General features: G+C 42.9%; 1 protein-coding gene across 11 annotated transcripts in view; it reads right to left on the bottom strand.

The window, feature by feature from the left end:
• Window positions 1-26,941, bottom strand: part of Unc5d (unc-5 netrin receptor D) — a 572,955-nt gene extending 546,014 nt beyond the window's left edge. For 5 of the 11 annotated variants that reach the window (NM_001347498.1, NM_001347500.1, NM_001347501.1 and 2 more), the window contains exon 1: window positions 26,512-26,906. In NM_001347498.1, the coding sequence (NP_001334427.1) occupies window positions 26,512-26,608 (97 nt within the window). In that variant the 5' untranslated portion in view covers window positions 26,609-26,906. Of the gene's footprint in view, window positions 1-26,511 lie in introns of all 11 variants that reach the window. The other 6 variants (XM_006509055.4, XM_006509052.4, XM_006509050.4 and 3 more) reach the window with 3 other exon arrangements.
• Between the last annotated feature and the right edge of the window lie 664 nt (window positions 26,942-27,605).

Below are 27,605 nucleotides of genomic sequence, written 5' to 3' on the forward strand. Positions count from 1 at the left end.
AATGCAGTAAACAATAGCTATCCTATGAATATCCCAAGAATGAATATTATGCACTCTTGAGGTGTCCTCTGTCAAACAAATTAGTCACCTACATTTGAGTTCAGCTCCATCCAAAACTTCAGTACATAGAATGCAGCCAAATTCTTTACCAGAAAGACAAGTGATCACTGGACCGATTCCCATAGAGCCCTGATCTCTTCTCATCTATAATGTTCATGGTCTTTACTCTCCACATTCCTTTGGCACGCTGCTCTTCTAAACTCATAGCAGAATGGTTTATTCTGTACCACAACTTGAGGGTTCGGTTCCTAAAACTAAGCAAGGCAAGACAGTTGGAGCCGCTCACAAATGTGGCATCAGGAGCATGGTGATGCTTGCTCATATCAAGGTGCACAAGGAAGCGAAACAGAGGGCAATGCCAGAGCTAAATATCTGGAAATCTCTGTAGAGCTAGTGCTACTGAGTGTGTGTTAAAAGGCACAGGTGCTGGAGGGGTAGCATCAGGGGAAGACAGGACAGCAAAAGGCAATGTGCACTCTTGTTCAGGAGGGAGACATGTATGTAGCTGTCTTGTCACTTTCCATATCTGGGAACACAGGAAGGCCCTACACAATTAAAAGAAGGTCTTCCCGACCCCAACCATAATCCTCAAAGGTACTCCCACAGGTATATCTCCCAGGGGATTCTAAATCAACTCAAGGTGAAGATGAAGAGCATTGTCCCAAATGTTAGTATGTGTGAATTTTAAATTCCATTTTTATAAAGCATAACATGTACATTATATAGCTATAATCATAACTGTATATATAAAATCTAATACAATGAGAAGCCTATGACAGATAACCATACTATGAAGTCAGAACTCGGTAACACACAGACATTTGATGATGTTGGAAGCTATTCATTTCTCCATTAGCTTATTCATTTATTAAAATGTTCTCAACGACAAATATTAGAAAACAAATCCATGTCATACATGTACTTTCCAAGGAAAAGAAACCATATTCAACTTCCAACATAGGTTGGTGAGCAGCACTAAAGCTTCAATTATTTGGTATCTATGAGTGTATGTATACAAGTATGCATGTACATTGCACACCAAAAAAACTGGAAAAATAAGTTTACTGATAAAACTAAAGAAGCCTTCAACTCAAAGCTAAAGACTTGGATGAATTGAGCCCTTCATCATGTTGGTCACAGCTTGGCAAAGGAAAATATGGTTTCCAGATCTTATTTTTCAATGTCTTAAGTACTTCCAATTCATTTTATTAATAAATCAATTTTTAAATGTAGAAAGGGACTTGGCGGGGACCCGCCGAACTTAGGAAATTAGTCTGAACAGGTGAGAGGGTGCGCCAGAGAACCTGACAGCTTCTGGAACAGGCGGAAGCACAGAGGCGCTGAGGCAGCACCCTTTGTGGGCCGGGGACAGCCAGCCACCGTCCGGACCGGAGGACAGGTGCCCGCCCGGCTGGGGAGGCGGACTAAGCCGCAGCAGCAGCGGTCGCCATCTTGGTCCGAGACCCGCCGAACTTAGGAAATTAGTCTGAACAGGTGAGAGGGTGCGCCAGAGAACCTGACAGCTTCTGGAACAGGCGGAAGCACAGAGGCACTGAGGAAGCACCCTTTGTGGGCCGGGGACAGCCAGCCACCGTCTGGACCGGAGGACAGGTGCCCGCCCGGCTGGGGAGGCGGCCTAAGCCACAGCAGCAGCGGTCGCCATCTTGGTCCGGGACCCGCCGAACTTAGGAAATTAGTCTGAACAGGTGAGAGGGTGCACCAGAGAACCTGACAGCCTCTGGAACAGGCAGAAGCACAGAGGGGCTGAGGCAGCACCCTGTGTGGGCCGGGGACAGCCGGCCACCTTCCGGACCGGAGGACAGGTGCCCGCCCGGCTGGGGAGGCGACCTAAGCCACAGCAGCAGCGGTCGCCATCTTGGTCCGGGACCCGCCGAACTTAGGGAATTAGTCTGAACAGGTGAGAGGGTGCGCCAGAGAACCTGACAGCTTCTGGAACAGGCGGAAGCACAGAGGCGCTGAGGCAGCACCCTGTGTGGGCCGGGGACAGCCGGCCACCTTCCGGACCGGAGGACAGGTGCCCACCCGGCAGGGGAGGCAGCCTAAGCCACAGCAGCAGCGGTCGCCATCTTGGTCCCGGGACTCCAAGGAACTTAGGAATTTAGTCTGCTTAGGTGAGAGTCTGTACCACCTGGGAACTGCCAAAGCAACACAGTGTCTGAGAAAGGTCCTGTTTTGGGCCTTCTTCTTCGGCCAGGAGGAGGTCCAAATACAAGATATCTGCGCACCTTCCCTGTAAGAGAGCTTGCCAGCAGAGAGTGCTCTGAGCACTGAAACTCAGAGGAGAGAATCTGTCTCCCAGGTCTGCTGATAGACGGTAACAGAATCACCAGAAGAACAATCTATAAACAGAGTCAACTATAACTACTAACTCCAGAGATTACCAGATGGCGAAAGGTAAACGGAGGAATCTTACTAACAGGAACCAAGACCACTCACCATCACCAGAACCCAGCACACCCACTTCGCCCAGTCCAGGGAACCCCAACACACCTGAGAACCTAGACCTAGATTTAAAAGCATATCTCATGATGATGGTAGAGGACATCAAGAAGGACTTTAATAAATCACTTAAAGAAATACAGGAGAACACTGCTAAAGAGTTACAAGTCCTTAAAGAAAAACAGGAAAACACAATCAAACAGGTAGAAGTCCTTACAGAAAAAGAGGAAAAAACATGCAAACAGGTGATGGAAATGAACAAAACCATACTAGACCTAAAAAGGGAAGTAGACACAATAAAGAAAACTCAAAGCGAGGCAACACTAGAGATAGAAACCCTAGGAAAGAAATCTGGAACCATAGATTTGAGCATCAGCAACAGAATACAAGAGATGGAAGAGAGAATCTCAGGTGCAGAAGATTCCATAGAGAACATCGGCACAACAATCAAAGAAAATGGAAAATGCAAAAAGATCCTAACTCAAAATATCCAGGAAATCCAGGACACAATAAGAAGACCAAACGTACGGATAATAGGAGTGGATGAGAATGAAGATTTTCAACTCAAAGGTCCAGCAAACATCTTCAACAAAATTATTGAAGAAAACTTCCCAAATCTAAAGAATGAGATGCATATGAACATACAAGAAGCCTACAGAACTCCAAATAGACTGGACCAGAAAAGAAATTCCTCCCGACACATAATAATCAGAACATCAAATGCACTAAATAAAGATAGAATACTAAAAGCAGTAAGGGAAAAAGGTCAAGTAACATATAAAGGCAAGCCTATCAGAATTACACCAGATTTTTCACCAGAGACTATGAAAGCCAGAAGAGCCTGGACAGATGTTATACAGACACTAAGAGAACACAAACTGCAGCCCAGGCTACTATACCCAGCCAAACTCTCAATTATCATAGAGGGAGAAACCAAAGTATTCCACGACAAAACCAAATTCACGCATTATCTCTCCACGAATCCAGCCCTTCAAAGGATAATAACAGAAAAAAACCAATACAAGAACGGGAACAACGCCCTAGAAAAAACAAGAAGGTAATCCCTCAACAAACCTAAAAGAAGACAGCCACAAGAACAGAATGCCACCTTTAACAACTAAAATAACAGGAAGCAACAATTACTTTTCCTTAATATCTCTTAACATCAATGGTCTCAACTCGCCAATAAAAAGACATAGACTAACAAACTGGCTACACAAACAAGACCCAACATTTTGCTGCTTACAGGAAACTCATCTCAGAGAAAAAGATAGACACTACCTCAGAATGAAAGGCTGGAAAACAATTTTCCAAGCAAATGGTATGAAGAAACAAGCAGGAGTAGCCATCCTAATATCTGATAAGATTGACTTCCAACCCAAAGTCATCAAAAAAGACAAGGAGGGACACTTCATTCTCATCAAAGGTAAAATCCTCCAAGAGGAACTCTCAATTCTGAATATCTATGCTCCAAATACAAGAGCAGCCACATTCACTAAAGAAACTTTAGTAAAGCTCAAAGCACACATTGCGCCTCACACAATAATAGTGGGAGACTTCAACACACCACTTTCACCAATGGACAGATCATGGAAACAGAAACTAAACAGGGACACACTGAAACTAACAGAAGTGATGAAACAAATGGATCTGACAGATATCTACAGAACATTTTACCCTAAAACAAAAGGATATACCTTCTTCTCAGCACCTCATGGTACCTTCTCCAAAATTGACCACATAATAGGTCACAAATCAGGCCTCAACAGATTCAAAAATATTGAAATTGTCCCATGTATCCTATCAGATCACCATGCACTAAGGCTGATCTTCAATAACAAAATAAATAACAGAAAGCCAACATTCACATGGAAACTGAACAACACTCTTCTCAATGATACCTTGGTCAAGGAAGGAATAAAGAAAGAAATTAAAGACTTTTTAGAGTTTAATGAAAATGAAGCCACAACGTACCCAAACCTTTGGGACACAATGAAAGCATTTCTAAGAGGGAAACTCATAGCTATGAGTGCCTTCAAGAAAAAACGGGAGAGAGCACATACTAGCAGCTAGACAACACATCTAAAAGCTCTAGAAAAAAAGGAAGCAAATTCACCCAAGAGGAGTAGACGGCAGGAAATAATCAAACTCAGGGGTGAAATCAACCAAGTGGAAACAAGAAGAACTATTCAAAGAATTAACCAAACGAGGAGTTGGTTCTTTGAGAAAATCAACAAGATAGATAAACCCTTAGCTAGACTCACTAAAGGGCACAGGGACAAAATCCTAATTAACAAAATCAGAAATGAAAAGGGAGACATAACAACAGATCCTGAAGAAATCCAAAACACCATCAGATCCTTCTACAAAAGGCTATACTCAACAAAACTGGAAAACCTGGACGAAATGGACAAATTTCTGGACAGATACCAGGTACCAAAGTTGAATCAGGATCAAGTTGACCTTCTAAACAGTCCCATATCCCCTAAAGAAATAGAAGCAGTTATTAATAGTCTCCCAGCCAAAAAAAGCCCAGGACCAGACGGGTTTAGTGCAGAGTTCTATCAGACCTTCAAAGAAGATCTAACTCCAGTTCTGCACAAACTTTTTCACAAGATAGAAGTAGAAGGTATTCTACCCAACTCATTTTATGAAGCCACTATTACTCTGATACCTAAACCACAGAAAGATCCAACAAAGATAGAGAACTTCAGACCAATTTCTCTTATGAACATCGATGCAAAAATCCTTAATAAAATTCTCGCTAACCGAATCCAAGAACACATTAAAGCAATCATCCATCCTGACCAAGTAGGTTTTATTCCAGGGATGCAGGGATGGTTTAATATACGAAAATCCATCAATGTAATCCATTATATAAACAAACTCAAAGACAAAAACCACATGATCATCTCGTTAGATGCAGAAAAAGCATTTGACAAGATCCAACACCCATTCATGATAAAAGTTCTGGAAAGATCAGGAATTCAAGGCCAATACCTAAACATGATAAAAGCAATCTACAGCAAACCAGTAGCCAACATCAAAGTAAATGGAGAGAAGCTGGAAGCAATCCCACTAAAATCAGGGACTAGACAAGGCTGCCCACTTTCTCCCTACCTTTTCAACATAGTACTTGAAGTATTAGCCAGAGCAATTCGACAACAAAAGGAGATCAAGGGGATACAAATTGGAAAAGAGGAAGTCAAAATATCACTTTTTGCAGATGATATGATAGTATATATAAGTGACCCTAAAAATTCCAACAGAGAACTCCTAAACCTGATAAACAGCTTCGGTGAAGTAGCTGGATATAAAATTAACTCAAACAAGTCAATGGCCTTTCTCTACACAAAGAATAAACAGGCTGAGAAAGAAATTAGGGAAACAACACCCTTCTCAATAGCCACAAATAATATAAAATATCTCGGCGTGACTCTAACGAAGGAAGTGAAAGATCTGTATGATAAAAACTTCAAGTCCCTGAAGAAAGAAATTAAAGAAGATCTCAGAAGATGGAAAGATCTCCCATGCTCATGGATTGGCAGGACCAACATTGTAAAAATGGCTATCTTGCCAAAAGCAATCTACAGATTCAATGCAATCCCCATTAAAATTCCAACTCAATTCTTCAACGAATTAGAAGGAGCAATTTGCAAATTCATCTGGAATAACAAAAAACCGAGGATAGCAAAAACTCTTCTCAAGGATAAAAGAACCTCTGGTGGAATCACCATGCCTGACCTAAAGCTTTACTACAGAGCAATTGTGATAAAAACTGCATGGTACTGGTATAGAGACAGACAAGTGGACCAATGGAATAGAATTGAAGACCCAGAAATGAACCCACACACCTATGGTCACTTGATCTTCGACAAGGGAGCCAAAACCATCCAGTGGAAGAAAGACAGCATTTTCAACAATTGGTGCTGGCACAACTGGTTGTTATCATGTAGAAGAATGCGAATCGATCCATACTTATCTCCTTGTACTAAGGTCAAATCTAAGTGGATCAAGGAACTTCACATAAAACCAGAGACACTGAAACTTATAGAGGAGAAAGTGGGGAAAAGCCTTGAAGATATGGGCACAGGGGAAAAATTCCTGAACAGAACAGCAATGGCTTGTGCTGTAAGATCGAGAATTGACAAATGGGACCTAATGAAACTCCAAAGTTTCTGCAAGGCAAAAGACACTGTCTATAAGACAAAAAGACCACCAACAGACTGGGAAAGGATTTTTACCTATCCTAAATCAGATAGGGGACTAATATCCAACATATATAAAGAACTCAAGAAGGTGGACCTCAGAAAATGAAATAACCCCCTTAAAAAATGGGGCTCAGAACTGAACAAAGAATTCTCACCTGAGGAATACCGAATGGCAGAGAAGCACCTGAAAAAATGTTCAACATCCTTAATCATCAGGGAAATGCAAATCAAAACAACCCTGAGATTCCACCTCACACCAGTGAGAATGGCTAAGATCAAAAATTCAGGTGACAGCAGATGCTGGCGAGGATGTGGAGAAAGAGGAACACTCCTCCATTGTTGGTGGGATTGCAGGCTTGTACAACCACTCTGGAAATCAGTCTGGCGGTTCCTCAGAAAATTGGACATAGTACTACCGGAGGATCCAGCAATACCTCTCCTGGGCATATATCCAGAAGAAGCCCCAACTGGTAAGAAGGACACATGCTCCACTATGTTCATAGCAGCCTTACTTATAATAGCCAGAAACTGGAAAGAACCCAGATGCCCCTCAACAGAGGAATGGATACAGAAAATGTGGTACATCTACACAATGGAGTACTACTCAGCTATTAAAAAGAATGAATTTATGAAATTCCTAGCCAAATGGATGGACCTGGAGAGCATCATCCTGAGTGAGGTAACACAATCACAAAGGAACTCACACAATATGTACTCACTGATAAGTGGATACTAGCCCAAAACCTAGGATACCCACGATATAAGATACAATTTCCTAAACACATGAAACTCAAGAAAAATGAAGACTGAAGTGTGGACACTATGCCCCTCCTTAGAAGTGGGAACAAAACACCCATGGAAGGAGTTACAGAAACAAAGTTTGGAGCTGAGATGAAAGGATGGACCATGTAGAGACTGCCATATCCAGGGATCCACCCCATAATCAGCATCCAAACGCTGACACCATTGCATATACTAGCAAGATTTTATCGAAAGGACCCAGATGTAGCTGTCTCTTGTGAGACTATCCCGGGGCCTAGCAAACACAGAAGTGGATGCTCACAGTCAGCTAATGGATGGATCACAGGGCTCCCAATGGAGGAGCTAGAGAAAGTATCCAAGGAGCTAAAGGGATCTTCAACCCTATAGGTGGAAAAACATTATGAACTAACCAGTACCCCTGAGCTCTTGGCTCTAGCTGCATATGTATCAAAAGATGGCCTAGTCGGCCATCACTGGAAAGAGAGGCCCATTGGACACGCAGACTTTGTGTGCCCCGGTACAGGGGAACGCCAGGGCCAAAGGGGGGGAGTGGGTGGGTAGGGGAGTGGGGGTGGGTGGGTAAGGGGGACTTTTGGTATAGCATTGGAAATGTAAATGAGCTAAATACCTAATAAAAAATGGAAAAAAAAATAATCTAGTAAAAAAAGAGAAAAAAATTGAAAAAAAAAAAATAAACACATTCATAAGATCTTAAAAAAAAAAAAAAAAAAAAAAAAGAAAGGGACTTGGCAAAGACTAGTAGGTCTAAGCTTAATTAAATTTGCCTATAAAATTTGTTAATTGTTTATTTCCATCTCATGCCGAGAAAAAGGAGGTGATGCATAATACCACAAGTATATATGACATCATAGCTAATCCAAGGTTATGTTCCACCACAACAGAGCCAACCTTCTTGAACAGAAGTACACTAAATTTTCTAAACACGTGGCTTGCCAATTCACCTGTGTTTGTGGGAGTCACAAGCATTCCCTCTGCTGAACTTCCAACTTATTGTTATGCTGAGACAAAAAAAAAAATCATGCATGCTGCAAAACATCAGGAATGAAATATTATCTCTCAAAGCCATTTTTGGTTAAGTTTAAACAACAACAACAAAATTCTGTTCAGATTATCACACACTGTCTTCATCTAGGCAGACAATACAAAAGGATGTGAGTGTGTGTCTCTTGCAAGCTCACTTCAGAGGAAGCACCACCTGCCACTTGCCTGAGCTTGCCGCTGTGAGCTTGGGGCACTGCAGCAGGCAAGCATGGCCACTGGCTCAGGGCAAGCTCTGCAAACATGTGCGCTGTACTTTCACATCCGTAGCTCTGAAGGTACAAAATGTGCGGTACTAAGGTACTAAGCTCTTCTTGCAAAGATATAAACATTCTGAACCAGCGAGAACCCGAGATATTTGCTTCTGTTCTGAGATAACTGGTTGAAGCAACAGACTAGCAGTCCAGTATGGGAAAAGAGGCCCTGGGAAGGGGATGGCATGAACCTGTGAGACTTCCTGGGCAGGCTGGAAAACTTCCTGAGAATCTCTGTGCATTTATTTTTCCTTATTTTGAAACTTATTAGAATAAGCCTGCAAGATGCTCTAATTCAGAAATACCTCATATACAACAAAGCTATGGGAGTATTAAGGAAAGTCATGAGCCTGGCTCACAGTTCATGGGATGAAAAGCCCTGACTCCTACCTGGAAGGCTGCAATAAGCCAGGCTGTTCCAAACCTGAAATTCCCAACCACGCATGTTCAGTCACAATTGCTGCATGCCATTTTTATTCCACAAAGCTTTCCTAACTAGGGCCTCTGAATACATCTCTCAACTCCTTTAGCTAAATTAGACTACTGTGACAAGAGCTAATTTTTCAAGTGTGTTTCTCCCACAGGTTTGTTTTATTAGGGAAAGACAGCTCCATCATTTCCCCCAAATGAACACACATTTAAGCAGTGTGGTGGCTGATGGGATTTACAGGCTCAGTTAAGAGTTTTTGGTTCTTTGCTAGCATGGGTTTTGCATTTAGAACTTATGTCAAATAATCTTAGACTGGACCAGCCTGGTGCAGCGGCGGCAGAATTTATATCTAGATAATGAAGTTGATCAGGTAGACCATTCCATATAATTTAAAATCTACTGTTGGAAATGCATGTGCACAGAGTCTCATGGTAACTGCTCTGTTGAAGAAATCCAGGCACAGAGATGCAAGTCTAATGCTATGGCTGTACCTCATTCCTGGTTAAGAGACACAATTAAAGAATTGGGTCCTATTGTCTATGTCGCTCCTCATTTGTTTTCCATTATCTTCTATCTGGTGTCTCGAATTTCTGGACAGAGGTCTAATAATTCAGGCATTTGTTCATTGAATGGAGAGTTAAAGGCTTTCAGTAGTAAGCTCAAGGGGGCAATGGGAAGAGGGAAGGCGAACAGCCAGGCCTCAGCCAAAGTGTGTCACTTTAACACTGCAATTAAAACCTATAAATAACAGCAAGTGTGGGTGGGCCTGCATGGTAAGCTGTATAACTTCAAGATCATTTTAATTTAATTTCAGTGATTTATGAGATGTTCTCCAGGTAGAAGACACCATCTTTTATATTCTTAAGGGGAATCACTAACAAACAAAGCATCATGGCTTCTTTCGATAGTTTACAGTACAATACAGGGGAACGCCAGGGCCAAAAAGGGGGAGTGGGTGGGTAGGGGATTGGGGGGGTGGGCTTGGGGGGGTGGGTATGGGGGACCTTTGGGATAGCATTGAAAATGTAAACGAGGAAAATACCTAATAAAAAAAATTTAAAAACCTTGGGTAGCCATGAGGCCTGTCATACCATCCACCTGAAGGGGAATCTGGAGGGGCAGTAGTAGGAATCAAATCTATAGAGGTTACTGGAAAATATGTAAAGACAGAATAACTGCTCAGGAATACATGAAACCTCCAAAAACTACAAATACCTCATTGCAAGCACAAGGGGAAAGCCTAAATAAGAGAGACCAAAATGAGTATTATTAAAAAAAAAATCACAGGTGAGCATCACTCATGTAATTTTGGAATAATTTCCTAAGCACTACACAAAACAGCTAAACACAAAGTCAGCTACAGCATTGGTTATGTTCAGAATTTTAGTATATCAGAAGACAAAGGACAATTTCATTTTATCCAGCACCTTAGAGGCTGAAGTAGCAACAAGGAGGTCAGCCTGGGCTACATAGTGAATACCATGCCAGCTAAAGTTACAAAGTAACAGTCTGCTTCAAAAAGTAAAAATCAAAACAAATAAAAACTTTATCTGAACACATGTAAGTCAAGCTGGGAGGAGAAATTGCAATCGCACACAATGAACGCATCAAGGAGATGCTCACAGGCGTCCCCAAATAGGACATTTCCACTTCACGGCTGCATAAGATGACATGTTCAATAAAATCTGTCACTTCAGAGTCTGAATGTTGATCTTCCCGTGGGCCGTGATGCAGGGTACCGTGCTGTCCTATGATGGCAGTTTCCCAAGTGATGGAGGGAGTGAGTACGACTCCCAACATCTTCTTACTGAGCCCTAGTGGGGAGGATGCCCAAGAGCATTCACAACACTTTCAACGTGTGATGCTTTCAGCTTATGATGGTTTTATCCTAAGTTTGCCCACCACTAGTACAGGAGCATCTCTAAATCCACACAAGAGCACACACTTAAAATCCCCCCGATTCAGACACAAACAAAAAAAGAGCAAAGTGTCAATTTTGCACTCAAAACACACATGGTGAATAAATCCAAAGGAAAATGCTTAACTTTGCCATCCAACAAGGAGAAGAAAGTCAAGGGCATACATAAAAGCAAAGGAGTAGGCACCATTTGTGAAAAGTATCCCAGTGCCCTAAGTCCAAATAACCTACTTTCAGGAACGGAGAAACAATTACACATGTACCCTGTTAACATCATAAGTATTCCTGGCACTTAGCTGAACAATGCACTCCAGGGAAGCAAGCCAGCTACATTACATACAGGAACACAGGCGTGACATGACCTCAGATGAAAAAGCTAATTGCTGGAAATTATGGATGGAGCCCATCTTGTGTAAGACAGCACGAGGGCATCTCAAAAGGAGACATGATCAACCAAGTGTCTATGCCTGCGTATAAACACTTAAGAGCAGGCACGAACTTCAAGCTTGACACCACAAAGAACAAGAGGAATGAGCTGAAGAACCAATGAGAGACATGGATCATGGTCAACTTCTAAGTGCAGTGTTGACTTCACAGACACATGTCAAGTCTAACACAGTCTTAAATCCATATTCATTCAGGTGAAACAATACATCACAAAATGGTTGATAGATGCTACAGACTACCTGTAGCCTTTGGACAATTTGACTAGTAAAAGAATATTCAACCACACACAATTTTGATTCCTTGGTATTTACATGCTTACTGGGTATGCCTTAATGTCTGTCTCCGAGTGGTGGTGCTGTCAGGGAGGTTCTGACACCTTTAAATTATGGAGCCTTGTGGGAGGCCCTTAGGCCACTATCCCTGGCCCTTGGGAGAGAACTGTGGAGCCTGCCCTCTTTCACGTTTCTCTCTTTGTTCGTTTTAAGACCTTAAGATGACTGTTTCTGATCCTGTTGGGTGAGCACCCTCAACACAGCCACCTCCCATCACCCACGTCAACCTCTAAAACTGCACGTGAAAAGGTTCCTCTTTGTAAGTGAATTACTTCAAGTATTCCATTGTAGCAACAGACATGTAATGCATTGGCCAAGAGTTTCCAGAGGAGGGCTGGTGTGTGTGTGTGTGTGTGTGTGTGTGTGTGTGTGTGTGTGTCTGTCTAGGGGGGGGGGGGTTATGAGTAGGTTCCACACTGTAGTCTATCCCCAATCCTATGTTCTTAAGTCTGCACTTCTATAATTTCTTTCACATAGTCTGACCCCTTTAACAAATACCTCACTTTCCCCAACCTAACAAGAAAGACTAAGGTCCCCTTCCAACGCAAATAATCAGCTGCATTCATCCGAGTCATCTGAAATCGAGTGCAGATAAAAACAGAGCTAATGGAGCCAGTGGATGGTGATCGGGGGCCGTCACCTGCATTCCATCATCGTCTCACAGGTTTTCTTCCGAACTTCAAAGTGGATCCATTCCTACATTTACACACATAAATGCGTTTCTACATTTATACGCATTAAGAAGGTGTTTTTCCAGCTTAGGCTCCCAAATCAAGAATCTGCTAAGAACCTTAATAGAGAATGGTCTTGCTCCTGCTGATTTGCTGACTGTATTGCTAGATCCAGGCTAGGTAATCAGCTGACTGCTAACATCAGAGTCAAATTGTTTCTCTTCAGAACTGAAAATCACTCATGGATATTTTCTATTAGGTGATATTACATTAACAGCGCAGCTTTCCCTCTTTTAGACTTCATGAAACTGATAATAAGTATGCTTCACACAGCTCAGTTTTTAGCCTACAGAACAAAACTCTACACCTCGTGCACACCAAACATTTGTCTGTGATACTCCAACCTAACCCTTGGTGGCACTACTGTACACGTTTACACCTCTGGAAGTTTGAAAGCACTGCTTTGTGGGGTGGGGGGGTGGGGTGACAACCAGGATTTGTTGAGTTAAAACCTACCCACCATTTCTGGAAGCAAGATCCTTCACTGATAACTGCTAAATATAGCAAACCTGAATATTCTGCAACCTAATCTCCAAGAATCGGAAGTTTTCGACACCCACTGTGTCTAACACTTTTCCTGCAAAGTGGCATCCGCATGAATAATCATCATGACCGAGGTTCCAGAGTTCAGAGACAGGAGCCCAGTGTATGGTGGCACTTGGCAAGTTATTGTGACCATCAGAGAGGCAGCATTCAACACTGAAATCAAGACAATTCAGAGAAGTAAGAAAATAACCGAGCACTTTCTCTGGAGGTTGTTCTGTGGCTTTTTTGAGAGTGTCATTAGCATGTCACTGCAAACATCAGAAGCTTTCTTCAAGAATGTGCAAAGCAAGTTATACAATAAAAGCACCACCTAGTGTCCTCTTGAGTGAGCAACATGAACATTTATTGAGCCCACAGATATCTCTCAGCAGCAGATAACCTTGGCTCAGTGGGCCGCTCACATACATGAGTCTGACCACCCCACATGTGAAAACCCAGACTTAAACAAGGAACACTAGAGAAATAGTAAGAACGAAGAGCTAGTAGCAAACGCCTCTCAAACAAGGTTAGGTGTTCCAAGTCTCAGCACTAATGTCACGTAAATTAGCTGAAATGAGGTGAATATGTTCTCTTCCCTATGAATAGATCCTTTTCAAGAATAATTATGTGCAGGAGGTATTTAGACTCCTCTGCTGGATTTATATTCAACAAATGTATTAGCAAGGATACAGCAGCTTAAGACTTACTCTAAGTTTCATCCAAACACAAACCAGTTTGTCAAGCAAGCCTCTTTAATAACATCAGCTATCCTAAATCTGCACTAACCCAAATTCTGGTGCCAGCATTCAGTGTTCAGAATGAAGAAAAGATGTAGCTTATTCCAGGAAAAAAAAAAAAGTATAAGCATCAAACAAAAGGAAAACATGTTTTGACAAGAAGGAAGAACATCAATACAGTCTTTAGTCTTCTGGTGTCATTCTTTTGAATTTCTTTGTGCTTTTATTGATTACTTTCCTTATTTTAGGTCTGAAAAGATAGGAGGCAAGGATATCATTTTCTTACTAGAAAATGAAGGTCTAGGTTCATGGGCAGGGACGGTATGCAAAGCCAGACAAGCCAGGGCCCTTCCTTCACAGGAGAGACACTTGGTCATTCATCATGGCTGGTTTTGCTCTAGAGAGATACTTTCCACACGGAAATACTGTGACTCTTTTGAAACTGGTAGGAGAAGACACAGAAACTTAGAGATCATATAGCGCTCATCAGTTATTAAATAAAGGCCATTTTGGGGCTGGATGGACTCAGTGGGCCATCGGAGTACTTGTCTACCATGCAGGAGGCCATGGGATGGTCCTACACTCAGCAAAATAAAACAGAATGAAAAGGTCATTTCTGTGCTTTATACCTTTCAGGAAGCACAGCTATTTTACACGTCGAGTAAAGGTGCTCCATGCCCACTCCTCCGGCCCTCTCCATTGATTTCAGATGAACTGCAATACTGAAAAGCATACCCTTTGACCTTGGAGTCAATATTTAGTGAGCTAATTTGAGGTTTTGATTATGGAAAATTAATATAAAGTTCCATATATCTGATTTCTTCTAAAAGAAAAATCAACCTAGCAGGGATCAGGCCACATAGAGTAGCCAAGTGCATTTTTGAAGGGACCTTACCTGTTTATGCCATCTCCCAGGGGGGTCTTCTTCTGCTCAGAACATAGACATTAAGTACCTGTTAGCCAAAGCATTTGACACCACAAGTGCTTCAGGTTTCACAGCTGTTCACATTTGGGGACATTTGCAAAAAACCTTACTGACTGAGCAGTCCTAATAAAAAAATGTCAATGCTCTAAACGTCAGAATATTTCCCATCAGTGATATTGAACCTGTAGATGCATTCACTAGCAAATGCCAATTTAAAAGAAAACAAAACAAATTCCTCTCATCATTGGTACATCTCTGAAGAAAGCATAAGTCCAAAGTCTGCAGCCTCGTTTCTTAAATCCATTAAGTCTCACGCATTTCACTCCCAGAGTAATTCACTGGAGGTTTCAATTTATACTTAAGATGTCAAGGAATGCCTTAGGAAATGATCATATCCCTGTGAATATGTGGGCCTGGAAACAAAGGTGATGTCATGTAATGGCAAAGCCGGAAGGAACTTAAAGGATGAGTGAGTCAATTCTTCTCACTTTGCAAAAAACAGCCTGATCGGGTGATGGGTGGAACTGTGGTTAGTCATCTTCTGTTATGACAAGATACCTGAAAAATACAACTTAGACAATAGAAGAGGGAGTTTGCCTTGTTTCTCTGTCTTCTGGCTAAGATTAAGGAAAAAAAAAATTCAGCTCATGATTTCAGAGGTTTCAGCCTGAGGTCAGCTGTGTCCACTTACAGGCTGTTACATAGGGAGGTAGAACCTCACAATGACAAGAAGAGTGTAATACTAGATGACTGTGTGTGAGTGTGTACACGCATGCACATGTAAATCCTTTAAAGGCACATCTAAGCAACCCACATCCTACAATCAGTACATACCTTACACACTTTCATTTCGTTCCCTTGAATCTATCAATTTTGAGTTTCGCAGTCAATTAGGTCAAAGCTGTCATGATCCAATCACTTCAGAAGATACCTTTGAAGACATGGTTCAAAACCAAGCATTCAGCCCTTGAGCCTTTGGGAAGAATATTTTATTTCCAAACTGTACTAGGGACCTATAGTCTTGACCTTCCAATCTGCCATATTAAAAGAATTGGAAGAAAGCCTCACCTTTAGAAATATGAAATAGGCAAGAAAAACTGGAGGTGAGGACTCGATGTAAAATTAAGAGTCCCATCATGTAGACACTGACTTTCATGTCAAAAAAATGGGACCATATCTCAAGCCGAAGTGATATTAATGCCATTGAAACTAATGGCATAGAACTTGGATGATATACGTTTGGAATGATGATGAGATATGATAGTCCACTAATGTATAATACCCACAGAGCTAGCCACACACTGCAGCACTTGCTATTCTGACAATTTTTAATAACTAGCTATGCAACTGTCTCCTCTGATACACGTAACACAGTACACTTTTCTTGTCACATTGACATCCAGAGGCTGGCGTGCATCTCGAGCTAAACTTCAGAAGACATCAGGTGGATTTATTTTTTGCTTCCAAGTTAAAAAAAAATTAATGACAAATCTTTAAGTCGACATGTTTCTTTAAAACAAACCCCAAGTGCTTGCATCCCACCCACACAGCTCACACCCTCGGAATCTGTGAACCTCCTGATTGCTTTTTTTTTTTTTTTTTTTTTTTTTTTTTAGGGAAACAACTTTGGAAAAGTCCAGATACAAGCTTCGAAAAACTCTTCTGACACTTGATGGGAGCTCCGAGGTCTGCCATGCAGACAACAAGTATTTCTACTTTACAGGTGCTGTATAAGGCTCCCTCCAAGAGCCTTGCAGTGCAAAACTCTTATTTCTCTGGAATTGAAATTTACTTTGGAAAAAAACGTATATTCATCCTTCTCTTCCTAAAGATAGGTTAAATATTTATTAAAGACATTTACGGGAAATGTTACTGGAAGTGTAACTACATTGTGCCAGTAAATTCCTTTTGAATACAAGGTAGGAGATTTTGACTTCATTAGATTACAAAATGCAGTGGGGTGGGGGTGGGGTCACACTCAAAAATAATAATGAAGACAAAGTAACTATAAAGCTACACAAACTGAGGGACTTCTTTGAATTCTGAATATTCTGTATATTTGTGGGCATGTAGTTGTGTATGTGTGAGAGTAGGCAAGGCATGTACATGTGTTTTTCTCTTTGTGTGAGTGTGTGTGTATGTGTGTGTATTGAATGTGTGTGTGTATATGTGCACTGTGTGTATGTATGTGTGCATGTGTGTATGTATATGTGCATGTGTATATGTGTGTGCACTCACGGACACACATCTGTGCTGGGATTGGGACTGAGTGCTTGGGGCTCAAGCACTACACCACTGATCCATATCCCCAGACCTAATTCTTCTGAAATTTATGATTTTAATGTTTCTTAGAAAGGTCCTAAAATGATTTTACTTACCAACTACTCCACATTTTAGTGTGATATTTCTAATACTGTCACTTCTTTGCTTTCCCCCAATCTCCCATCACATTTCTTACTGTTCTTCTTCTCTTGAGGAAGCCATTTCTGTTTAAAAATCACAAGAAACCTAACACCACACACCAGGAGGGTAAGGTATGCATTCATTTAATTTGCATTCTCTCTTCATATTCACACACACACACACACACACACACACACCCCTATCAATTCGGAGCAACTTTATCATCCAACTTTAGTCCAATTAACCTATTTGGTAATAAAATAGAACTACATGATAATATAGTTGAAAAAGCCCTGACACCAATTGAAGACCCAAATTCTTGTCCTAGTGCTGATAATCAGCATGTGACAGGGGTGGTGGTGGCAGTGGTGGTGGCAGTGAAGGTGGTGATATTCATTTAGTATAAAGGTAGAGGGTAACATAAAAATGACCACACTATGCAGTTCCTGTAAAGCATGTTTCAGAACACAGAAGAAAGATGTTGTAGAATTCTAATCACTTTAAATGACTATAATTTATCATAACCCATTATACATTTGTTGAAGAACCAGAGGATAAAAAGTTGAAGGTTTCAAAACCAAAGGATTGAAAAAGATGAAAATGCTAATTGCCCTGATTTGATGAATAAATACACTGAAATATCATCTCCTTCCCTGGATGTATGTTACTACTACCTGTTAATCCAATTAAAAATTTCAAATCCCAAATAATTGAGTTATAATTCAAAAGAGATATTCATGGTGTCCTACATTACATCAAATTACCTTTCTTGAAGTCTAAGAATGTAAACTTTATAATATCTTGTGGGGGTAAATACCTTAAGAGCCCATACAGATATTTCATTATTACTCTGCAAGTAAAGTTTCCTAAGGCTTTCTGGACAATGCTGAGTAGAGTTTAGAAATCTTACCCCAGTGTTATTTATACCTTAGCACAGGAAGGTTACAGTGAGAAAGGCTACTGGGCTATGGGACAATCCACTTCCATGTGACAGACGGTAACAGTGGGCAATGTCAGCCAGGAGCAGAGGTATGTGGGCCCAAGCCCTTGGTTCTGCATCATGTCATAACAATAGTAACAATGACCCTATGGACACCATCAGTAAACCAGGTGATTATGGCTGGATCTAAAAAAAAAAATAAATAAAAATAAAAAAATAAAAAACCCCAAAAACTGTTTTTCCTCTATCTCCTACTTCTCTAATTACCCTGAATTTTAGATCACTCTGAAGTATAGGGAAATTAAGTCCAGTGAACACAATAAATTGAAGGAGCACTGAAGAGGGCCACCAGAGCTTCTTCACAAAGCCTAACACCAGGAAAACCATTCTAATTCTGGGGATGTCAATTTCCTCTTCATTACAAAAAAAATTAATGAGATTCAGACATAAGACCCCTAATTATTTCAAAATAAAATCCAAGACATAGAATAGTGCCGACGAATGCCTATTAGCTTATAAGTAGTTGTGTGTCTGTCTGATAAACGCTGGCATTTGTATTTCTCTACCCTCCTACTGGACTATGTTTTAGTTTTGTATTGAAACCTACTTCATACTGACCTGCAAATGAGAAAGAGTTCGGCATCTTCTGGGCTCATTGTCTACTGCTTGCAGATAGACTGGAAATGCCGACTCACAGCCCCCTCTTCCGATGAGTCAGAATTTTAAGAAGAATTTGCTCTTACTCCGATGGACATTCCCATTTGAATAGCACTGATTGGTGAGTTCCAAACATCACCCCAGGGCTTTCAAAACCATGACCATATGCCCTCCTCCTTCTCTGGTAGATTTACGGAATTAAACTTAAAGAAAGAGAATAACTGCGCAGTAAGTATTGCCCTAGCAGAAGCCATTAAAACTGGAGGCGACTTTAAGATGTCACCACAAATTTACTTAGAGGTAAACTGTATCCAATACTTAGCCAATTAATTTGTTTTCAGTGTGTTTTCAAAACGTGTGAAGGATGTCGTAGCTCTCCTCCTGTTGGTTGGGTGTTTAAGTTAGTCAACATTTCTTCAGTTTGGCCTCTGGGTCGTCCTCTTTTTTATGCTTGTCTGCCATCAGCCTACATTCTTGATTCGCTAAGATGGATGTCACTTTTCCCGACTTTCCTGCATTCAACTCAGCTGAAAGAACAGCATCTACAGAGTTCAACCTTAGCTCCTCCATGGCAACATAATGTTTCCCACCTGATCCATCCCATGCTTATGATATGATGTTGAAGTCATGTAATAACTATGCAGAGGTCTCTTCCAAGAGATAGACTCATTTGCAGTTAATAAAATGGAATTTGAGGTCATAAACTCAGTACAGTTGGCCCTCCATATCCATCTGCTGTGTATCAGTTGTTCAGCTAGTTGCCCACCAACACATTAGAAAATACACTATTGTGTAGTGAGCATGGACAGATTGTTTTGTGTTATTGCTTAACCAACTCTGAGAACACAACTTTTACCACAGTACTCTACATAGCCACATAGTCTTTGCATTGTTTAAGGAATTAGAGAAAACCTAGAGATCATACATAGATTATATATGACTATATAGTAACCATTTTTAATAAGGAACATTAGCATGTTTGGGTTCACGCACCAGGGATAATTACATGCATGCTAACCAAAGTGCATCACTGAATCTCCTTTGAAAGACAGGATTTTGCTTGTTGTCCTTATTTATGAAGCTGGGCATAAAATTACACCTTGAGCCTGCAAGATGGACAATGGATAAGTTTATGCCTAGTGACCTGGGTTCAATCCTGCTTGAAGGAGCAAGAAGAGAAATGACCAGAATTTTGTCCTATGTATACAGTGTTGCACACACACACAGAGACACACACACACACACACACACACAATCATAAAAAAACATTAAATAACAATATAGACCTTGACATAGTATCCTGTTAGATTCAATATTGGGAAATATTTTATATCCTGTCAGATGAAATCTGAGAGACAAAACACAGGTTTGATCATCTGTACTCTAAAATTTGACGTCTACAAAACTCCAACATCAGAAGTTTAGGACCACTACCTTATGCTGCAACTGCAAATTTTCAAACTTGACCGTATGTGTCTACACTAAAAATGATGTGTAAGATTACCTTTAGGCCACCTGATAGTTGTACATAAAAACATAAATCAACTCTGATTAGACTTGGGTCGCTGTCCAACATCTCGCACTTATACATAAGTAAAAGTCCAAACTGCTCAATTCCTAAATCAAAATATTCCCCAGTATGCCTCAGAAGAGATACTCAACCTTCTTACTGGTTTCCACATCAGCCCCGTAAACACGACTCCCAGATTTCTATCTCTAAGTTCTAGCTCTCCTTGTAGAGAGAGCAAGGCAGACAGCAGCAGCAGCGACCCGAGCTGAAAACTCTTCATACACACAGCACCGCAGCCAGACCCACTTCTAAAAGAGAATTCTTAAATCAGAACAGAGTCAGCAGCGCAGTTGGAATAGAACCACCCAAACTGAATCTATTAACATCTGCCTAATTCGGAAAATTATCTCTGGGCTGCGTGTGTGTGTGTGTGTGTGTGTGTGTGTGTGTGTGTACAGGAAGGCCATACGATGCAATGTGGCACAAACAATTAAAAGTTCCTTTCGAAGTGGAAATGCAAAATAGAACGAATATCTATTTTCTATAAATGAATCTAGCCATCTGCCTTGCAAAAGCAGCAGCAGCAGGACTACCCAAAACAGCAGAAACAGCAGCCTCTCGTGTTAACAATCTATTCTCAAATCTCATGCTCCACATTTTCCCTGCAAACAAGGCTAAAAATACAAGACATGCAACAAATAGTCTTTTGGGAGCTGCCATTCCATGGATGGTGTATTCAATCAGAGTAATATTTTCTGTTGACACTCAAGACTGCGAGGAAAAAAAAAAAGGCAAGCTATCATATTAGAAACTGGTATTCAGCATTTTAAGCGTGATTCCAATCCCAAAGTATACTAAGCTGAATGCTGTTAAGGATGTTGTTTTCATACAACATAAATCTCTTAGATTTATCTGAATATATTCACAGATATATTTAAGCTACTTGAAATTCCTCTACAATTCTGGATACTTATGAAGATATCATTTTAGGGCTTTTGTCAATAAAATGCAAGAGACCACTTTTATTTTCAGCCCAGCTTAGCTGCACTGTATATTGTGAGCTCTTAATTCAGACTGGCTAGGTTTAAGATCTAGCATATCCCAACTCCTCCATCCATGGCCTTGGGGTTTTATTTAACCCCACTGTGCCCCTCCCTTCCTAGCTTAAAAAAATTACCTTTGCCCCAAAGAGTCATTATAAGGAATAAATGAACTGATATGAATAACACATTCAGAACAATTAATGGTATGCACTGAATAATATCAAAATTACTTTATACCTAATATATTAAAATGCCTTCTTCATGTGGGACTCCTTAAGTGGTAGAAGGTGCTGTCTCTAACTTCTTTGCTTGCCTTTGGTTCCCTTTGCCCTAACTGGGCTGCCTTGTCTAGCCTCAATAAAAGAAGATGCACCTAGTTTTACTGCAACCTGATATGCCAAGGCTGGTTGATATCCATGGGAGGAGGAGGAAAGGATAGAGGGGAGAGGGGGAGGAGGGAGGAGGAAGAGGGGAGGACTTGGAGAAGAGGAGGGAGGGGAAGCTGCAATCAGAAGGCAACATAAATAAATAGCTTAATTAATTTTTTAAAAAAAACCTTCTTTTAAAGAATAACCAGCATGCAGAGTAAATGACTGTTCTCAGGGCAACAATATAAAAATGAAAGGTAAAGAGTAGAGGTAGCTCACTGAGCATGGAGCTCCAGCATTCACTTAGAAGTGGGGTTCCAAAAGCGGCACAGTCCATAGCCCTAGAACTAGGGAGGCATAGACGGGACATCCCTGGTGCCTGTGGATAGCCATCCTAGCCAATAATGAGCTCCAGGTCCAGTGAGAGAGCCTGTGACATGAGCTGAGTGAGCCAGCCAGGATCTCAGTTAGTAAAGGTGCTGGCTTCCGAGCCTGATGGCCTGCTATCAGTCTGCTATCAATCCCTCTGGTTCACAGTGGGGAAAGAACAGAAAACTTCTGCAAGTTTTCCTCTGGCTTCCTCATGGGCACTATGGCAAACATGCATGATCTCCTCCCTTTCCCTCTCCCTCCCCTCCCCCTCCCCCTCCCTACCTTCCTCTCTCATGTGTGTGAATAAATAAATGCAATTTAAAAATTAAAATTAATAAGAAAGATGGAGGGTGATTGAAGGTTTACACATGTCAACCTCTGGTCTCCATATGCATGAACATTCGAATACACACCTTAAATGAAAAATGAGCACATGACTTTTATGTGACCCATGTGACTTAGGGTGGACTAGGGGAGATTCTGTCTTTGTTCTGTTTCATAGTTAGGTTATGACAGCATCAGAATAGGCTGAGGGAGATGACAGGGGCAGTGTCACTCAGAAGGCATTGCCTGGGACAAGGCAATCAGGATGGTTGGCAAAGGTATAATCCATAAAGATAGCCCAAACTTGAGCCTTTCATTAAGGGGGTCCTCCACATGACTACTACTTCCTTTGAGGGGTCAATGCTGGGATTCAATGTTCATACATGTGGGGTGGGTCTATACTCGAAATGTCTAAAACAAAACAAAATAGCAGTAGAGACTGATATCAAATAGCTGTTATGTCCCAGGTAACAGATTCCTTCATAAATCTCCGTGTTGGCAATGTTCTAAGGTACAATATTCATGGAATGAAAACACACACACACACACACACACACACACACACACACACAAGTTTACAAGTCACCTAGGAAAGAGGAGCGAAGTGAGCCTTTCATTCCCTAGCAAGGCTGGTCTACATCCTCCTGACCGACCCTGTAAGTCTCAAAAGCCCCCAGGGAGAAGCCTTGTCATCTGGTGGGTCTCCTGACACTTCAGAGCACTACCTCAAGAGTGAGACTCATACTTGGGTCACTCACAGAGTGAGAAAGAACATGAAGAAAAGAGTTCAGGGGCCTTCACTCCTTTCCTCAGACAAGTCAAAACAATTAATGTCCCTTCAAGACTGAGATGCTGAAAAGGGATCTCTTGTGCATGAGGAGACGGTACCACAGTGCTGCTCTCTCACCAACAACACAACCTGTGAACCAGCAAAGACCTGGCAGGAAGTTAGGAGGGCTGGGAGGGAGGCGGTGCTTTGCCTTAGGTCTTGTGATCAGAATGAATGTACCTTTGAATTGCAGGAAGCATTCCCAGATCACATTACCAAAATGCCAACAGCTCTAAGATGTGGACTGAAGGGCGTGAGCATGTGTAAGACATGTGACCCTCAGTGCCTATAACTTAAGTGTTAAGCGCTATCCTTGTACCCCTCTAGTTATCAGGGGCTTATGCCAACCATCTAGCCCACTTAATGACATGATCTCTTCTGCACAGAATCTAGTGCAAATCGCAACTCCATCAGCCGCACACTCTTCTAAGAATAAAAACAAGTCAGTATGACAGGATGTGGAGTCAATTAGCACTTGGCAGGTCACAAGTAACTTTTAAGCATCCTTCGTCTAAGGTGTAAAGTGTCAAACCTACCATCATGATGGTATCAGAAGTGCTATCCTTATACTTTACCAGGAGGAATAAAACTTGCTCTCTGAAGGCAAAAGCCTTAGTAAGGTGGAAAATCGAATGACGCCCTGTGTCAGGGCTACTTCCTTTGTGCAGAGCCTTGTCCTAAGTGTGTATTTCCTCACGGAGTATATGTGAAACCAATCATTCAAAATTAAGTCCAGGTTTCTAGAGGTTTTAATAGCAGGTATTGAAGCAGAGAAAAGTTAGAGGGGAAGAAGATGGTACTAGTGTCATGGAAATGGATATCTGGTAAATATGGTAAGAATAGTGTTGCTGATCTCATAGTACTGCACCACCAAAGCAAATAGTGTAATTCTATATGGCTTGGTAACTAAGTGATGGCATGTTGGATCAAATCCACAAGAGAGCTCTTTGATGGGCTACAGTTATGGATCACTGAGAGAGTACTTGCCCGGCTTATGCCAGGCGCACTGGGTCCATGTCCCCCGCCCCCAGCACCACAAAAGGAAAAGTGCTTCAAAATACAAACTATTTAACTTGCAAATACAGAAATTACCTATAGAACCAACCAACCATACACAACACAGTGAGACTACTACAGAGGGATGCTACACAAGTCCGCAGCATCCCAGGTTTAATGCACCATACCTTGCCTAAATGATAGAACGTAATACAGAGAACGTCTGTGATTTGGAAACTTCTACTGTGTGTGCCCACCTGCCCAAAGCCAGGTGCGAGAGAATGCACTGGTTTGGTAGCCGGCTTAATGCTCATTTCTTGAAGTATCTTCCAAAGCTGCTAAAGGTGAATAGAAACCATGACAAGGGAAGCATTACTCAGATTTACTGCTCCATGTGTCTTGGGCATTTTCTATGATCTGTGCAAGGCATTTGTTGTAACTAAGCCTGCAGAGTGTACAGTATGTTTTCCAGGAGACCTTTACAGAACAGCTTGCAGACAAGAGGTGCTAGCCTTCGTTCACAGCCAGCAAAACCGCATCCAAAAGGCTGCTGGCGTGTGTCCCCACCTCTTGTTTTGAGCTGGCTTAAAGACAACTCCACAAACCAGATTCTGAGGGTCAGTATCTGGAGTCAGTCATCATGAGCGATCCCATGCTGTGACTAGAAAGTAGTAACTCGGACATTTCAGGCCTCATGTAGGAGAAAGAGAGGGGCAAAGCACCGACCCCTGGCACCCCTGCTTTCCCCCTAACAGAATAGAAAACACTCAAGAGTTGCCTGAGCAGTTAGGCAGTCTCTAGTTCCCCCGTAGTATACTAAATGGCTGAAGCCCAGGCTCCTCCAACAAGAGAAAGAAACACGCCTCACTCTAACAATCACTCGTATTTAAAGCCTTTCCTTATTTTTGAAAGCCTGCTCCATTATAAAAAGAAAAGGGGAGGGTGAAAAAGTTCAGGAAATGAAATGCAAATAGGCATAGAATAGGATCATACTGCTGAAAACCTCTATCCACCCTTTTAATTCCTCTTTCCAGGCGGTATCGCTGCTCCTAACACCGTTAGCTTCTATTAAAAAAAATGAGATTATACCGGTTCTTGGCATCTTTGTCAACCCTTCCAAAGGCCTCACAGCTACTAGCGATATGTTCAAGAGACAGAACAGAAGGAGAGGTGGTTAGCCCGGTGCCACCTCTTGCTAGACAAGCGTTAGGTAAATCATTTAATGCAATTACATATTCTAAGCCGGCTGGATGGCAAGCAGCAAAGAAGAAAGGTAAAGAAGGGCAGGGAAAGGGAAGCTTCTAGATTATTTCAAAGGTAGCCACAGCACTGGGGCTGTCTGGAACTGCCTGTGATCAGCTTCAAAACAGGTCCGTGTGGTTTATCTTTAAGTTGATGCTCTGCTGGAGTGCAGCGGATCTAGAAAAAGAGTGTGTGTATGTGTGTGTGTGTGGGGGGGGGGGGGGGGGCTCCTGAGCTTATTAGAAGCAGAGAAATCTCTGCTTCTAAATTTCCCTGCTGCTCAGTAGGGCCCGCGCTTCTAAGCTGGTATAAGCACCCGATAGGGAGAGGATGCGCCGAGAGTACAGCCTCCCTCCGGCCAACTGCTTATCCGGCTGGGCACTGCAGGCGCAGTTAAACCCCAGGGTACACACTCCCCAGAGCTCTTGCCCCCTCGCAGATTCTGTAAGGCAAAACCACTGCTGGCTTAGAGCCAAGACTAGGGTCGCCCGAGGGGCTTGGTGCAGAGCGAAGTGACCAGCTTGGATGCTTCCCCCTGAAGGGGAAAAAAAGCGCAGTCTCTATTGGAACCCACGGGCATGCCTCTTTCCCTATGCACTCTCGAACATCACCGTGGGCTCCCACCCAGGGACGAGCTCGCCCAAGAAGGAAAAGTGGAGAGGACCAAGGCGAGAGAGGATATAGGGAAGACGAGTTTTCCAGTCTGCAACAATTGAGGGGCGGAGGGTGGGGAGGGAGGTTGGAAAATCTCAGCGGGTGCAAACTCAAGGGGGGGGGGGGCCCGGTCAGAGCAACCTGTAGGATTACTGCAGATAGCAAACTTGGGTTGAAAGGCAGTGGTCCCCTGGAGCTCCTCTAACACGGTTCCCACTGAGTCGGGCTACGCGCGCGGAGAGAAGCCAGAACAACTTGGGAAACCCACGCCGAAGGTGAGAGTCCCGCTCCCCTCGCGCACCGCTGTCCACCCAGCGCTTACCTCGGGCAGCCGCAGCCCCCGCCGCCCAGAAAAAGAGTCCTAGCCATGGGAGCCACCGGCGCGCCCCGCGGCTGCCGTCTGCAGCCCCTGTCCCCATGCTCCGAGCTCCTCTCAGGATTCGCTCCTCTTCCACGCCCTGGAAGTCCGCGAGGAACGACGGCAGGGAGCCAACGCCAGTAGGTTTCCCCGGAGGTGGTGGTCTGTGGCGAGTCTCTTTTTCCCCACCGCCGCTCCCTACAGCAGCGGAACAGGGATATCAGATGGGCAGCGGGACGCAGCGCGCGCCCCCATCGCCTCCTGCGGCGCCGCCCGCCGTCCCCGCTAAGCGGCCCGCAGCCCCAGCTCCGCTCCGGGTCCGGGACTACCAAACCGAGCCTGGAGACCGCATCGCTAATGAGCCCCGGGGCCGCCTCTGCTCCACCCCTCCGAGCGGCGGCCAATGAGTCACGCCGGGGCGGGGCGATGGGCGGGGCCGGGCTCGGGAGGCGCAGGTGAGTCCGCAGCCGCCGCACGTGCGGGCACCGCCTCCCCGCTGCAGAGGCCCCCGCGCGTGCGGGATTGCAGCGCGCCCGAGCCCGGCGGCCGGAGGCGAGGATGCGCGAGCGCAAGCTGTGCCGAGCAGCCCGGCCTCTTGGAGGCGAGCGCCCAGCGGCAGAATGTGGGCGTCTGGCTTGCTAACTCTGAGTGAGACAGCGGCTTCCAGGAAACCAAGGTTTCGCTCAACTTTGAGTTCCACTTTTACCCGCAGTCCTGGGGAGGACGGGACGGGCGCTAGGGAGAAAAGAGGGTGGGGGTGGGGGGTGGGGGCAATGATAAGCTTCAACTGTGCCCAAATGTGAAAACGAAGAGGGAAATGAATCGAGGGCTTCTGGGGATGTATGGGATCAAATTTTACTTTAAGGAAGCAAAACCTTTTTTTTTTTTTTTTTTTTTTTTTAATACTTGCCGCTCTGGAATCTCAAAAGTTCTCAAAACTGCTTCACATCTGACCACTTAATGTGGTTTTGTTCATTCCAATTCAGGCCCTCGAAATTGCCTTTCTAGTAAGTAAGTAAAGTTCAAAAGGAGACCTGCTCAAAGTCTTCAGAGAAGAA

Source organism: Mus musculus, chromosome 8 (genome assembly GCF_000001635.26).
Source record: "Mus musculus strain C57BL/6J chromosome 8, GRCm38.p6 C57BL/6J".
In the NCBI taxonomy this organism is placed as follows: Eukaryota; Metazoa; Chordata; class Mammalia; order Rodentia; family Muridae; genus Mus; species Mus musculus.